We start from the raw sequence: 16,175 nt of genomic DNA, 5'->3' as shown, positions 1-16,175 counted from the left end.
GAAGGTGGAACAAGCAGTCACAAAATGCTAGATAGTAATTGTAGTCACAAAGTAAAAAGAAATATTTTTTGGTAGTGTACAGGGGGGTTTTAGTGCATGTACAGGGGGGTTTTACTTTGTACATGGGGGTCAGAAGTTCTAAGATGGAGGAAAGTGGGCTGATCCTGTTCTTCCTCCTTCTTTTTCCTTGCCTCCATGTTCTTGGTGATGTTGGCACTCATAAATTGGTTTAGAATAGAAAAACACTTGGTAACGTAGGTAATAAGTATTGGGGAATAATTGTAAATATGTTATATGTAATATATCTTATAAAAGATAGCAGCAGCTCTGGGTGGGGAGAGAGGAGAAGAAGACAGCAGATCGAGAGGATGTCAGTGTGTGTGCCTCTACCCAGGCCGCTGATTAAACAGTGATCCAAGAACTTAATTTGTTAGATAATTAGCAATAAATCATCTTGAGACCCAGCAAGAAGAGGCTGCGGAGTTTTCCTTTGGGATACGGGTTGGAGGAGAAGCTCTACACCACACGAGACCCCCAACCAAACCCGGGGTTCCCACACCAACCCTCCTCCAGTGCGGATCCGGCGCCTCATCCGCATCTCCCGGGTTCCCGCATTGCTCCGGCTGGAATCGGGGGAACCTCCATCCCGACGTTGCTCCGGGTTGGATTTCGGGAATTTTGGGATGTTCTGGATCCGCAGAGACCCGCGCTGGGATTCGTCGCACGGATCCGCAGCGGCGTCGGCCGGGTCAGGACAACAGGCAGAAATTGGTGACGCTGGCCACGAACACGCTGCGGGACGACGATTCCGCCGTTTATTTCTGCGCCAAACGCGATTTTGCTAATTGCAATTATGAATTCCGTGGCGTCGATGGCGGCTTCACCCCACCGGTGCATCCCCCAAATCTCATCCCGTGACCCAATTCTTGCCCGTTTCTCCTCGTTTTCCCCAGCGGTGGCCACGGATCCCAAATCCTCGCCTGGTTCTGCCCAAAACTCACCCCCTGACCCCAAAACCTTCACCCGCGATCTCCAATTCCGGCCTTGCTGTCCCAAAATCGCCCATTTTGGCCCCAAATCTTGACTTTCCCCCAAATTCGACCATTTCAACCCAAAATCTCCCCCAGCTCCTGCGCCCTGATTGGCCGAACGGGTTCAGACTCGCGGCCGTTCGGTGTTGCCCAAATTCCGGAATTTTGGTGGTTTTTTGGGGTGAATTCTCAGGGTTTTTGGTACTTTGGGAAATTGCGGTTGGCATTTCTCCGTGGGCCGGATTTTGGGGCAAAAAAGGCAAATTTTGGGAGGGCAGTGCCGGAACTGGCAGCCGCGGGGGAAGGTTTCTTTTTAATTAACCCTGCACTAATTAACCAGGCAATTGCCCAGTTTTAACACTGATTTAGTTTTTAATTAACCCTAAATTAATTACCGGGCACTGACGAGTTTTAAGACTGGTTTTGTTTTTAATTAACCCTGTGCTAATTACCAGGCAATTGCCGAGTTTTAACACTGATTTAGTTTTTAATGAACCCTGCAGTAATTAACCAGGCAATACCGAGTTTTAACACTGATTTTGTTTTTAATTAACCCTGTGCTAATTACCAGGCAATTGCCCAGTTTTAACACTGATTTAGTTTTTAATTAGCCTGCACTAATTACCAGGCAATTGCCCAGTTTTAACACTGATTTAGTTTTTAATTAACCTGCACTAATTACCAGGCAATTGCCCAGTTTTAACACTGATTTAGTTTTTAATGAACCCTGCAGTAATTAACCAGGCAATACCGAGTTTTAACACTGGTTTTGTTTTTAATTAACCCTGCACTAATTACTGGGCACTGCCGAGTTTTAACACTGATTTAGTTTTTAATTAACCTGCACTAATTACCAGGCAATTGCCCAGTTTTAACACTGATTTAGTTTTTAATTAACCTGCACTAATTAACCAGGCAATTGCCCAGTTTTAACACTGATTTAGTTTTTAATTAACCCTGCACTAATTACTGGGCACTGCCGAGTTTTAACACTGATTTAGTTTTTAATTAACCTGCACTAATTACCAGGCAGTGCCGAGTTTTAACACTGATTTAGTTTTTAATTAACCCTGAGTTAATTACCGGGCAGGGGCCGAGTTTTAACACTGATTTTTTCTTTAATTAACCCTGAGTTAATTACTGGGTAGTGCTGAGTTTTAACACTGATTTAGTTTTTAATTAACCCTGAGTTAATTACCGGGCAGGTGCCGAGAGTCGCAGCTGCGGCCCCGAAAGTGAAAGCGGGGCCCCAATTGGGCCAAATTTGCATTTTTTGGGCCAAATTTGCATTTTTGGAGCCAAATTTGCATTTTTGGGGCCAAGTTTGGGTTTTTGGGGCCAAATTTGCATTTTTGGAGCCAAATTTGCATTTTTGGGGCCAAGTTTGGATTTTTGGGGCCAAATTTGGATTTTTGGGGCCAAATTTGGGGTTTTTGGGGCTTCCGGGGGCGGGGCCGGCGCCGGGAGGGGAACGGAGCAAATTCGGATTCGTTGAATTCAAATTTTCATCTCTGCTTCCACTGGTGGTATTTTCATTTTAAATTTAATTTCTCTTCCTTTAAAATTTTAATTTTTATTTAATTTTAATTTATGTAGTTTTAATTTTAATTTATGTAATTCTAAATTTAATTTAAATTTAATTTTAATATTATTTTTAATTTTAATTTCTATAATTTTAATTTTAATTTTTATTTAATTTTAATTTTAATTAATCTTACTTTAATTTTAATTTTAATTTTTATTTAATCTTAATTTTACTTTTAATTTTAAATTTTATTTAATTTTAATTTTAATTTTAATTTTAATTTTAATTTTTCACTTTTATTTAATTTTAATTTTACTTTTAATCTTAAATTTTATTTAATTTTAATTTCAGTTTTAATTTTAATTTCAATTTTAATTTTTTATTTCTATTCCTATTTCTATTTCTATTTATTTTAAATATAAAATTACTTTTATTCCTAATTTTATTTTTACTTTTAATTTTTTAAATCTTCTTTTAATTTTAATTTTAATTTTAATTTTAATTTTAATTTTAATTTTAATTTTATTTCTATGTCTACGTCTATTTCTATTTCTATATATCTTAAGTTTAAGTATAATTTTATTCTTAATTTTATCTTTAATTTAAATTTCTTAAAATCTCATCTTAATTTCTACTTTAATTTCGATTATAATTTTAGTTTTAATTGTAATTGTAACTTTAATTTTAATTTTAATTTTAATTTTTATTTTTATTTTTACTTTTACTTTGTCTTATTTTAATTTTAATTTTAATTTTCTTCAAATATGAGTTCAATGTTAAATTTAATTTAAATATTAGTTTATTTTTATTATAATGTGAATTTTATTTATCATTTTAGTCGGAATTTTATCTAATTTAAAATTTATTTTTATTTTCATTTTGAAATTATATTTGCATTAAATATTTAATTTAATTTAATTTAATTTTATTATATTTAATTTAATTTAATTTAATTTAATTCTATTTAATTTAATTTCATTTAATTTCATTTAATTTTTTTTATTTTACTTTATTTTATTTTATTTTATTTTATTTTATTTTATTAAATTTAATTTCATTTCATATAGTTTTATTTCATTTCATTTCATTTTTAGATTTAATTTAATTTAATTTAATTCTATTTAATTTAATTTCATTTCATTCTATTTCATTTTTAAATTTAATTTCATTTATTTTAATTTATTTTAATTTAATTTAATTTCATTTCATTTCATGTAATTTCCTTTTATTTTATTTTATTTCATTTTATTTTATTTATTTTAAATTAATTTAATTTAATATAAATTATTTTATTTTATTTAATTAAATTTATTTTTTAAAATTGTATTTCATTTTATTTCATTTTATTTCATTTCATTTTATTTAATTTTATTTCAATTAATTTAATTTTTTTAAATTTATTTTAATTTAATTTAACTAAATTTAATTTAAGTTCATTTTATTTATTTATTTAATTAATTAATAGCAATTTTTAATTGGTAATTTTCATTTTCAATTGGAAACTGCAATTTGATCTTCTTATTTCCCATTTTATTTTTATTTTTAATATTGCCTTTATTTTAATTTTACATTTATTCGGAAATTTTATTTTTATTTTAAATTTTATTTTGAATTTTAAATTTAATCTGAAATGTTATTTTTATTTTTAATTTAAACTTTTAAAATTTTAATTATAAATTTAATCAGAATTTTTATTTTTACTTTTACTTTTAATGTTAAATTTAACCTGAAAATTTATTTTTATTCATAATTTACCTTTATTTTTAATTTTAATTTGAAATTTAATCTGAAATTTTATTTTTATTTTTACTTTTATTTTTACTTTTACTTTTATTCTGAAATTTTATTTTTATTTTAAATTTAAACTTTTAAAATTTTAATTATACATTTTATCAGAAATTTTATTTTTATTTTTACTGTTAATTTTAATTTAAAAATTAATCTGAAATTTTATTTTTATTTTAAATTTTACCCTTATTTTAAATTTTATTTTTAAATTTAATTTTAAATTTAATTTTTATTCATAATTTTACCTTTATTTTAAATTTTAATTTTAAATTTAATCTGAATTTTTATTTTTAGTTTTAATTTTAAATTGAATCTGAAATTTTATTTTTATTTATAATTTTAACTTTTTTCTTTAATTTTAATTTTAAATTAAATCTGAAGTTTTATTTTTTTTATTTTTACTCTTAATTTTAATCTGAAATTTTATTTTTATTTTTACTTTTAATTTAAATTTTAAAAGGAATTTTTAATTCGAATTTATTTGAATTTCTAATTTTAATTATATATGTAACTTTAAATTTAATATTTAGTCATTGTCGATTGTAAATTAAAATTGAATTTCATTTTGATTTGAGGTTTTAATTTAGATTTATTTTTATATTTTATTTCATTCGTAATTTAAATTGTATTTTTTATTTTATTTTTAATTTTAATAGTAAGATTTGAATTTTATTTGTTATTTCACATTTAATTTAATTTAATGTTAATTTACTTTTAATTCATTATTTTTGAAAAGATTTTTCTTTTTCTTTTCAATTTAAATTTTATTTATAAATTTTCTTTTACTTTATTTTAAATAAAATTTTAAATTCTTTCAGTTTTTACTTCATATTTTAATTTCAATTTTTAAATTAAAAATGATTTTGATTTTCGTGTTTATTTTTAAATTGTGTCGTAATTTTAACTTTAAATTTTAATTTAATTTTTATTCTTATTTTAATTTAATTTTATTTTTTATATTTTATTGTAATTTTACACTTAATTTTAACTTTAATTTTATCTTTATTTTTATTCTTATTTTTCAATACTCATTTTAATTTTAATTTTAATTTTAATTTCTATTTAATTTTTAATTTCTTTACTCTTGATTCTTCTCTCACTTTTAAATTTTTTTTGGTATTTATTAATTCCTTTTGATATTAATTAATTCCCATTTGCATTTATTAATTTCAATTATTTTCAGCATTTTCCGATTGTTTTTACTCTGTTTATTTTCATTATTTCCCCTCAAAAATAATTTAATTTCATTATTTAATAATTATTTATTTTAAATTGCTTAATTTAATTAACAACTTCCTTATTAATAAATGACATTTATAAATTTCATCAATAAAAACGGAAAATAATTTATTTTATTATCACTTCTTGTATATTTTAATTCGGTTCCTGTCGCTTTATAATTTTATTTATTTATTATCTTGAATTAATTAATTTAATTAACAATTTCTTTTATTAATAAATTATATTATTAATTTCAATTTTAGTTATTTTTATTAACACTTGTTGCATCTTTTAATTAATTTACTTTCCTTTTATAATTTTATTAATTAATAACCTTAGATAAATTACTTTAATTAATATTTTACTTTATTAAGAAGATCCATTTATTAATTTCATCGTTAATAACTGAAAATAATTTAATTTCATTAACACTGGTTAAATTTTTAATTAATTTCCTGTCCTTCTTCTCTCATTAATTATTTTATTTACTTCTATTAATTATTTTTTCTATTTTTAATTGTGTTTTATCCGATTTAATCCTGATAATTATTAATTAATGAAATTTTTCTAATTGTGAAGCGTGTTTTTTATCATTTTTGTGAATTTTATTATGAGGAATAAAATAATTGTAATTAAATAATGAAATAAAACAGCAAAATAAAAGAATTAAATATATTTGTATTTGTGGTTTATTTTCTTTGATTTATTTCATTTATTAAAATTTATTACTATTATTATTTTTATTTTATTTTATTTTATTTTATTTTATTTTATTTTATTTTATTTTTTTATTTATATTTATATTTATATTTATATTTATATTTTATGTTGTTTTTATTTTATTTTATTTTATTTTATTTTATTTTATTTTATTTTATTTCAATTAATTTTAAAATTTAATTTAATTTAATTTAATTTAATATTTTATTTAATTTTATTTAGGATTTTATTCTTTAATTTTATTAGTTAATTTTTTTTTTATTGACATTTTAAATTTATTTTTTAGATTTCATCGTAATCCAGGAGGAATTAAAAAATAAATTTACTTCAAAATTGAATTAAAAATAAAAAAATTAAAATTAAATAAAAATAAAAATAAAATTTTAAAAATTAAAATTAAATTGAAGATAAAATTAAATAAAATTTAAAATTAAATTCAAAATTAAACGAAAATAGAAATAAAAATAAAATAAATAAAATAAAAGTAAAAATATAATTTTTAAACTTATATTAATTTAAATTAAGCCAATAAAATTATATTGAAAAAGAAATTAAGTATTTAAAAATTATTTTATTATTTTATTATTTTATTTTATTTACTTTATTAAAAAAATAATTAATTTTTAAAAGTTAAGATTTTTATGTTTATAAAATGGATAAGTTTATCATAATTGAAATTAATAGAATAAATTTATACATTTTTATTAATTGAAAATTTATAATTTTAAATAATATATTAATATATATTAATTTAAAATAAAATAATAAAATTATAGATTTTTATTAATTGAATTTTTAAAAATTTTTAATTTATAAAATGTATAAATTTATAATTAAAGAAATTAATATATTAATTACTTTTTCTGAATTAAGAATACAATTTTTAATTCGTAAAATATGTACCTTTATATAAATTAAAATTAATGATTTTGTTGCTTTTATTAATTGAAAAATTTCTATTTAATAAATAAATTTATATTAATTGAAATTAATACAATAAACGCGTATTTTTTCAATTAGGAAATGTATAATTTTTAATTTATAAAATGTATCAATTTCTCTTAAATAAAATTAATAATTTAATTGAAATTTAAAAATGTTTTCATTTTTATTAATTGTACAAAAATATATTAATTGAAATATATAATGTAATTGAAATTAATTTTTTATTAATTCTAAGGAAATAGATTTTAAAAATATAAATTTATATTAAGCAAAATTAACAATAATAATAATTAAAATATTAATTAAAATAAATTTATACTACTCGAAATTAAATTAATTGCACTAAACCAAATTAAACGCAATTAAATTTTAATTCATTCTAATTAAACAAATTGAATCCCCTGAAATAAAAGCCCAAACGCGCAAAAATCATCAAAATGGGGCTAAAACCCCAAATAAATTAATTAAAATTCAAAATTTAATTAAAACCAACCCCGAATCCCCCAAGTTCCGCCTCCCCCTGAGCAGCGGCCGCTGATTGGTCGAGACGAAAGGCGGGAGCCAATCAGAGCATTTGGCGGGAAAAGCCCCCTTGAGGGGCGAAATCTGCCCAGCGACGGCTTCTGATTGGTCCGCAGGGGCCGCGGGGAACCAATCAGAGGCAGGGACGCGGAGGCAGCGCCCCAAATTCTCTGAGGGCGTCCCCAAAATCCGCCCCAAAACCGCAAAAAACGCCCCAAAATCCCCAAAAATCGCCCCAAAAATCTCCCCAAAATCCCTTCAGGGACCCAAAAAATCACAAAATCCCCTCAGGGACCCCAGAATCCCCTCAGGGATCGCCCAAAAATCCCAAATCCGCCCAAAATCCCCCCAAAAATCCCCAACCCCCCCAAAATCTCCAAATCTCCCACCAAAAATACCCAAACCCCCCAAATCCCACCCAAAAAATTAAAAAAAAACACGAAATCCCCCCTAAGTCTCCCAAGTCCTCCCCAAAGAATCCCAAATCTCCCCAAAAATCTCCCAAAAAATCCCCAAATCCCTCCCCCCCAAAAATACCCAATTCCCCAAAAAATCCCTCCAAAAATCCCCCCCAAAAAATCCCCAAAACCCCCCAAAAAAATCCCAACCCCCCCCAAATTCCCCCCCAAAATCTCAAAACCCACTTAAAAATCGCCCCAAAAATACCAAAAACCCCCCAAAAATCCCCCTAAAAATTCAAAAATCCCCCCCCAAAATCCCCCCCAAACCCCCCAAAAATCCCAAAATCCCCCCAAAAACCTCCCAAAAATACCAAACCCCCCCCGAAAACCTCCCAAAAAATCCCCAAAACCCCCTAAAAATCCTCCCAAAAATCCCCCAAAAATCCCTCCAAAAATCCCAAAAAAATCCCAAAAATCCTCCCAAAGCCCCACCCAAAAATAAAAAAAAACCCCAAACCCGCCAAAAATCCCAAAAGCCCCCCAACAATCCCCCCAAAAATCCCCCCCAAAATCCCAAAAACCGCCAAAAATCCCCCCGAAAACTTCCCAAAAATCCCGAAAATTACCCCAAAAATCCCCCCAAAACCCCCTTAAAAATTCTCCCAAAAATCCCCTCAAAAACCTCCCCAAAATCCCCAAAACGCCCCAAAAAGACCCCAAAAAATCCTCCCAAAACCCCCCAAAAATCCCTCCAAAAATCCCCAAAAATCCTCCCAAAACCCCCCAAAAATCCCCCAAAAACCCCAAAAAAACCCCCCAAAATCCCCCCAAAAAATCCCAAAAATCCCCCCAAAATCCCAAATCCCCCCCAAATATTCCCCAAAAATCGCCCCAAATCCCCCAAATTCCCCCCAAAATCCCCCCTGGCGGCCCCTCCCCGCCGGTGACGTCACCGATGACGTCATTTCCAGACCCCCCTCCCCCGGCCATGGCGGAGCCCGGAGGTGCGGAAAGGACCCGAAAGCGGCGGAATTCACCCCAAAAATCGGGGGGAAATCGGGATTTGGGGGGAAAAACGGGAATTTTGGGAAAAAAACGGGAATTTTTTGGGGAAAAAACTGATTTTTTTTGGGGAAAAATGCGATTTTGATGGAAAAAAAGCGATTTTTTTGGGTGGGGAAATGCTGGGATTTTGGGGGGAAAAAACGGGATTTTGGGAAAAAAGGGGGGAAATTGGGATTTTGGGAAAAAAAATGGGAATTTTGGGGAAAAAACCGGGAATTTTTTGGGGAAAAATGTGATTTTAGGGCGAAAAATAGCGATTTTTTGCGGGGGAAATCCTGGGATTTTGGGGGGAAAAAACGGGATTTGGGGAAAAAATGGGAAAACTATTTGGGGGAAAAAACCGGGAATTTTGGGGAGAAAAAAACTGATTTTTTTGGGGAGAAAATGCGATTTTGGGGGGGGGATAAAAAGCGATTTTTTTTGGGGGGGAAATCCTGCGATTTTGGTGGGAAAAAACGGGATTTTGGGAAAATAGGGGGGAAATGGGGATTTTGGAAAAAAAATGGGAATTTTGGGGAAAAAACCGGGAAATTTGGGGGGGGGAAACCGGATTTTTTGGGGGGAAATGCGATTTTGGGGGGAAAAATCCTGGGATTTTGGGGGAAAAACCGGATTTTTCTGGGGGAAAAAAAAGTGATTTTTGGGGAGAAATCCTTGGATTTTGGGGGGAATAACCTGGATTTTGGGGAAAAGGGGGGAAAGGGGATTTTGGGAAAAAAACGGGAATTTTTTGGGGAAAAAATTGGATTTTTGGGAGATAAACAGGGATTTTTTTTTGGGGGGGGAAAGGGAATTTTGGAGGGAGGGAAATGCGATTTTTTTGGGGAAAATCCAGGGATTTTGGGGTTAAAAACTTGGGACTTTTTGGGGAAAAAACCGGGATTTTGGGAAAAAAGGGGTTTGGGGAGGGAAATGGGAATTTTTGGGTTAAAACCCTGGGATTTTGGGGGAGAAAAATGCGATTTTTTGCGGAGAAAAAAATGCGATTTTTGGGGGGAAATCCTGGGATTTTGGGGAAAAAAATATAAATTTTGGGGCATAAACGGGGACTTTGGGATGAAAACTGGGGATTTTTGGGGAAAATGGGATTTTTTTGGGGGAAAAACCGGGAATTTTTTTTGGGGAAAAAAAGGATTTTTGGGGGGGAAATGCAAATTTGGGAGGGGGGGGGATGGGGATTTTGGGGAAAAAAATGCTATTTTTGGGGAAAAAAACCCCGGATTTTTGGGGGGGAAATGTGGGGATTTTGGGGGAAAAGGGGATTTTGGGAAAAATAGGAAATTTTGGGGGAAAAAAAGAGGGATTTTGGCTTAAAAAACTGGGGGGATGAAAGGGGATTTGTGGAGGAAGAAAACAAAGATTTTTTGGGAAAAACTGGGAATTTTGGGGGGCAAAAAATGCAAATTTTTTGGGGGGATAAAACCAGAAATTTTTTGGGGAAAATGGGGATTTTTGGGGAAAAAAACGATTTTTTTGGGGGGGGGGGGGAAGGGATTTTGGGGGGATATAAAAGGGGATTTTTGGGGAAAAGGGAATTTTAGGAGGAAAAATGTGATTTTGGGCGGAAAAATGGGATTTTTGGGAGGTTGAGGGGATTTTGGGGTGAAAAATGACAATTTTGAGGTGCAAAATGACAATTTTAGGGTGAAAAATGACAATTTTGAGCAAATAATGATAATTTTGAGGGGAATAATGACAATTATGGACAATGCCAAATTTTGGGGTGAATAATGACACTTTTGGGGTGAAAAATGATTTTGAGGTGAAAAATTACAATTTAGAGGCAGGTAATGACAATTTTGGACCAACAACGACAATTTGGGACGAAAAATGACAATTTTGGACAAACAGTGACAATTCAGGGGTAAAAAATGATGATTTTGAGGTAAAAAATGATCATTTTGGGGCAAATCATGAGAATTGTGGACAAACAGACAATTTGGAGGCGAAAAATTCCAATTTCGAGGCAAAAAAGGCCAATTTTGAGGGGAAAATGCCAATTTTGAGGCAAAAATGCAAATTTCGAGGTGAAAATACCAATTTCAAGGCGAAAAAATGCCAATTTCGAGGTGAAAATGCCAATTTTGAGGCGGAAAAAGCCAACTTCGAGGTGAAAATGCCAATTTCGAGGCGAAAAATGCCAATTTTGAGCTGAAAATACCAATTTGGAGGCGAAAGTACCAATTTCGAGGTGAAAATGCCAATTTTGAGGCGAAAAATGCCAATTCTGAGGCGAAAATGCCAATTTCAAGGCGAAAAATGCCAATTTTGAGGTGAAAAATGCCAATTCTGAGGCGAAAATGCCAATTTCAAGGCGAAAAATGCCAATTTTGAGGTGCAAAAATACCAATTTCGAGGCGAAAAGCGCCGATTTTGGTGCGGGTAACGCCGATTTCCGTCCGAGCCCGGCCAGTCCCCCCCCCGACGGCGCCGACGTTGCCGATTTCGCGCCGAAAGCGCCGTGACTCCTCCCCCCCTTCTCTCTCCCCTCCCCCAGCCCCCGCCGCCCCCTCGCCGCCGGCGGCGCCGCCGGAGCTGCGGCTGATCCTGGAGGAGCTGCGGACGCTGCGGCAGCGGCAGCTGGTGCAGCTGCAGCTGACCCAGGACATCTTCCGGCAACTCCTCCTCTTGGGGGCGCTGGAGGCGCCCCCGAAACCGGCCCCGGGGCCGCACCTCCTGCTGCTGCCGAAGCCGCCGCGCCCCGGCATCGCCGCCGCCCTGGCGTCGACGCTGGGCTCCGTCTCGTCCTTGGCGTCCGGCTTGGGGCCGACGTTGGGTTTGGCGGCATCGTTGGGGCCGGCGTTGGGTTCTTCGTCTTCGTTGGGCCCGACGTTGGGTTCTTCGTCATCGTCGGGTCCAAAGTTGGGTTCATCACCTTCGTCGGGCCCGACGTTGGGTTCATCATCATCGTTGGGCCCAAAGTTGGGTTCATCATCAGCGCTGGGTCCAACGTTGGGTTCATCATCATCGTTGGGCCCAAAGTTGGGTTCATCATCAGCATTGGGTCCAACGTTGGGCTCTTCCTCATCGTTGGGCCCAAAGTTGGGTTCTTCGTCCTCCTTGAGGTCAACAGGGTCAACGTTGGGTTCTTCATCGTCGTTGGGCCCAACGTTGAGCTCGACGCCATCGCTGGGGTCAACGTTGGGCCCAACGTTGGGTTCTTCGTCATCGTTGGGCCCAACGTTGGGTTCTTCATCGTCGTTGGGCCCAACGTTGAGCTCGACGCCATCTTTGGGCCCAAAGTTGGGTTCTTCGCCATCTTTGGGCCCAACGTTGGGTTCTCCTCCCTCGTTGGGTCCAACGTTGGGTTCTTCGCCATCGTTGGGCCCAGCATTGAGTTCGACGCCATCTTTGGGTCCAAAGTTGGGTTCTTCGTCATCGTTGGGTCCAACGTTGGGTTCTTCGCCCTCGTTGGCCGCGCCGAGGCCCCGGCACGGCTGCGGTTTCTGCGGGAAGCCGTTCGGCAGCGCCAGCGCCCGGCAGATCCACCTGCGCTCGCACACGGGCGAGCGGCCCTTCCGCTGCGACCTCTGCGGCGGCCGCTTCACCACCCGCGGCAACCTCAAGGTGCACCTGCGGCGCCACCGCCAGCGCGGCCGCGGCGACGGCGCCGAGGTGAGCGTCGGGGCCGGGGTTGGGTCGTCGGGTCAAGGGTTTGGGTCATTGGGTCAAGGTTGGGTCATTGGGTCAAGGTTGGGTCAAGGTTTGGGTCATCGGGTCAAGGTTGGGTCATTGGGTCAAGGCTTGGTCATTGGGTCACGGTTGGGTCATTGGGTCAAGGCTGGGTCAAGGTTGTGTCAATGAGTCAAGGTTGGGTCAATGGGTCAAGGCTGGGTCAATGGGTCAAGGCTGGGTCAAGATTGGGTCAAGGGGTCACGGTTGGGTCAATGGGTCAAGGTTGGGTCAAGGTTGGGTCATTGGGTCAAGGCTGGGTCAAGGTTGGGTCATTGGGTCAAGGTTGGGTCAATGGGTCAAGGTTGGGTCAATGGGTCAAGGTTGGGTCATCGGGTCAAGGTGGGTCATTGGGTCAAGGTTGGGTCAATGGGTCAAGGTTGGGTCAAGGTTGGGTCATTGAGTCAAGGTTTGGGTCAATTGGTCAAGGTTGGGTCAAGATTGGGTCATTGGGTCAAGGTTGGGTCACTGGGTCAAGGTTGGGTCATTGGATCAAGGTTGGGTCAATGGGTCAAGGTTGGGTCAATGGGTCAAGGTTGGGTCAAGGTTGGGTCATTGAGTCAAGGTTTGGGTCAATTGGTCAAGGTTGGGTCAAGATTGGGTCATTGGGTCAAGGTTGGGTCACTGGGTCAAGGTTGGGTCAATGGGTCAAGGTTGGGTCAAGGTTGGGTCAATGGGTCAAGGTTGGGTCAAGGTTGGGTCATTGGGTCAAGGTTGGGTCAATGGGTCAAGGTTGGGTCAAGGTTGGGTCATTGGGTCAAGGTTGGGTCAATGGGTCAAGGTTGGGTCATTGGGTCAAGGTTGGGTCAATGGGTCAAGGTTGGGTAATCGGGTCAAGGTTTGTGGTCATTGGGTCAAGGTTGGGTCATTGGGTCAAGGTTTGGGTCAGAGGTCACTCAGGGGTCACTCAGGGTCACTCAGGGGTCACTCAGGGGTCAGGGGTCACTCAGGGGACACTCGGTCACTCTGCTCCCCCCCACAGGTCCCCCCAGAAGTGGCCCCGCCCCCCCCACCTGGCCCCGCCCCCTCCTGCCAGGGCGGCTTCCGGAACCTTCCGGACGGGAATTCCGCCAATTCAGGGGGAGGTTCCGCCATTTTGGGTGGAAATTCCGCGATTTCGGGGCAGAATTCTGGAATTTTGGGTGGAAGTTCCTCAAATCCGGGCGGAAATTCCACAAATTTGGGTGGAAATTGCTCAAATTTAGGTGGAAATTCTGCAATTTTGGGGGAAAATTCTGGAATTTTGGGTGGGAATTCAACGATTTTGGGTGGAAATTCCTCCAATTTGGGGGAAAATTCCACAATTTTGAGGGAAAATTCTGGAATTTTGGGTGGGAATTCTGAAATTTTGGTGGAAATTTCTTCAAATCAAGCCAAGAATTCCTTAAATTTTGGTGAAAATTCTGGAATTTTGGATGGAAATTCCTCAAATTTGGTTGGGAATTCAGCGATTTTGGGTGGAAATTCCTCAATTTCCGGCGGGAATTCCACAATTTTGGGGGAAAATTCCACAATTTTGGGTGACAATTCCTCAAATCCAAGTGGGAATTCCCCAAATTTGGGTGGGAATTCTTCAATTTTGGTTGGAAGTTCCTCAAATTTGGGTGGAAATTCCCCAATTTTGGGTGGAAATCCCTCAAATTTTGGCATTAAATCCCCAATTTTGGATGGAAATTTCCCAGTTTTGGGTGAAAATTCCTCAATTTCGGGCGGAATCCCCCCAAATTTAGGCAAAAATTCCCCAATTTTAGGCGGAAATCCCCCAATTTCGGGCAGCGGAACCTGCCCCAATTTGGGTGGAAAATCCTCAATTTTGGATGAAAATTCCTCAAATTTGGGTGGAAATTCCTCAATTTTGGGTGCAAATTCCTCAATTTTGGCTGGAAATTCTCCAATTTTGGGTGCAAATTCCTCAATTTTGGATGGAAATTCCCCAATTTTGGGTGGAAACCCCCCAATTTTGGGTGCAAATTCCTCAATTTTGGATGGAAATTCCCAAATTTTGGGTGCAAATTCCCCAGTTTTGGGTGCGAATTCCTCAATTTTGGATGGAAACTCCCAAATTTTGGGTGCAAATTCCCCACTTTTGGGTGCGAATTCCTCGATTTCGGGCGGAAACTCCCCAATTTTGGGTGGAAAATCCCCACTTTTGGGTGCGAATTCCTCGATTTCGGGCGGAAATTCCCCGATTTCGGGGCTCCCCCACCTGGGCCAGGTGCGCGGCCGTGGCCACGCCCACCCCGGGGGGCGCCGGGACCCCCAAACCCCAAATTTGGGGCGGCTCCGTGAGGAAGAGGAGGATGAAGACATGGAGGGGTCCGAGCCCCCTGAAATGGCGGCAGAACCCCAAAACCCCGACGGACGGGGGGAGGTGAGCGGGGAGACCCCAAAATTCCCCAAATTTCCCCCAAAATTCCCCCCAAAATTCCCCCAAAATTGACGTTTTTTGGGGTGTTCACCCCCTTTTCTTCCCCACAGGCGCCCCCAGACCGGAGCTCGAGCCCCGCTGGCGGCAAAGGAGACCCCAAAATTCCGGGGGAATAATTTGGGGGTGAGGGAGGGATTTTTTTTTTTTTTTTTTTCCCAGAAATTCACCCCAAAAAAAATTTTGGGGGGTTTTTATGGGACCTCCCCCAAAATTCTTTCACCTCCCCAGCTCCTCATCAATAAAAACGATAAAACCCTTTGCTGGCCCCTCCCCCCACCTCGTCCCGCGTGTGATTTTGGGGGTGAAGAGGAAGAAAGGAGCCGCCAAAAATCGAAGAATTCGCCCCAAAAAAAAAAACCGACGAGCAAAATAGCGGCGCCCTTAACAAAGATGGCGGCAACGGCGCCGCGCCCTCACCGGGTGCGCAAAATGGCGGCGGTTGCCATGGGAACCTGCCCGTCGCCAAAATGGCGGCGGTTGCCATGGGAACCTGCCCGTCGCCAAAATGGCGGCGCTCGCCGCTTTGCCCTCACCGGGGCTCCAAACCGCCGCCGTTCGCGTTTGTAATCAAAGGATTAAAATGCCGGGAGGAGCGCGGTGTCCCTGGGAGTTGCATGACGGGAATTGCGCGGTTTTAAAGCCGCCGGTTTGAATGGAAATCGTGAGGGAGGGCGGGCGCTGCCAGCACGCAAAATGGCGGCGGGAACAGCGGAAATAATGGCGGGTGCCAGCATTCAAAATGGCGACACTAACGACGGAAATAATGGCGGGTGCCAGCACGCAAGATGGCGGCGGTTGCCATGAGAACCTGCCCGTCACCAAAATGGCGGCGGCAACAGCGGAAATAACGGCGGGTG

The 16,175-nt window shown here is 37.1% G+C and overlaps 1 protein-coding gene across 1 annotated transcript; it reads left to right on the top strand.

Moving 5' to 3' along the window:
* The first annotated feature begins 871 nt into the window (after positions 1 to 871).
* LOC110481633 (uncharacterized) lies at positions 872 to 15,574 on the top strand. The gene is made up of 5 exons (XM_085565418.1): positions 872 to 891; positions 9,125 to 9,157; positions 11,716 to 12,833; positions 13,873 to 15,261; positions 15,369 to 15,574. The coding sequence occupies exons 1-4, from the start codon at positions 872 to 874 to the stop codon at positions 14,232 to 14,234; spliced, it is 1,533 nt and encodes a 510-aa protein (XP_085421544.1). The 3' UTR covers positions 14,235 to 15,261; positions 15,369 to 15,574.
* The last annotated feature ends 601 nt before the right edge of the window (positions 15,575 to 16,175 follow it).

Source organism: Lonchura striata, chromosome 36 (assembly GCF_050655825.1).
Source record: "Lonchura striata isolate lonStrDom1 chromosome 36, ASM5065582v1, whole genome shotgun sequence".
Classification (NCBI taxonomy): Eukaryota; Metazoa; Chordata; class Aves; order Passeriformes; family Estrildidae; genus Lonchura; species Lonchura striata.
This window is presented reverse-complemented; position numbering and strand designations above follow the sequence as displayed.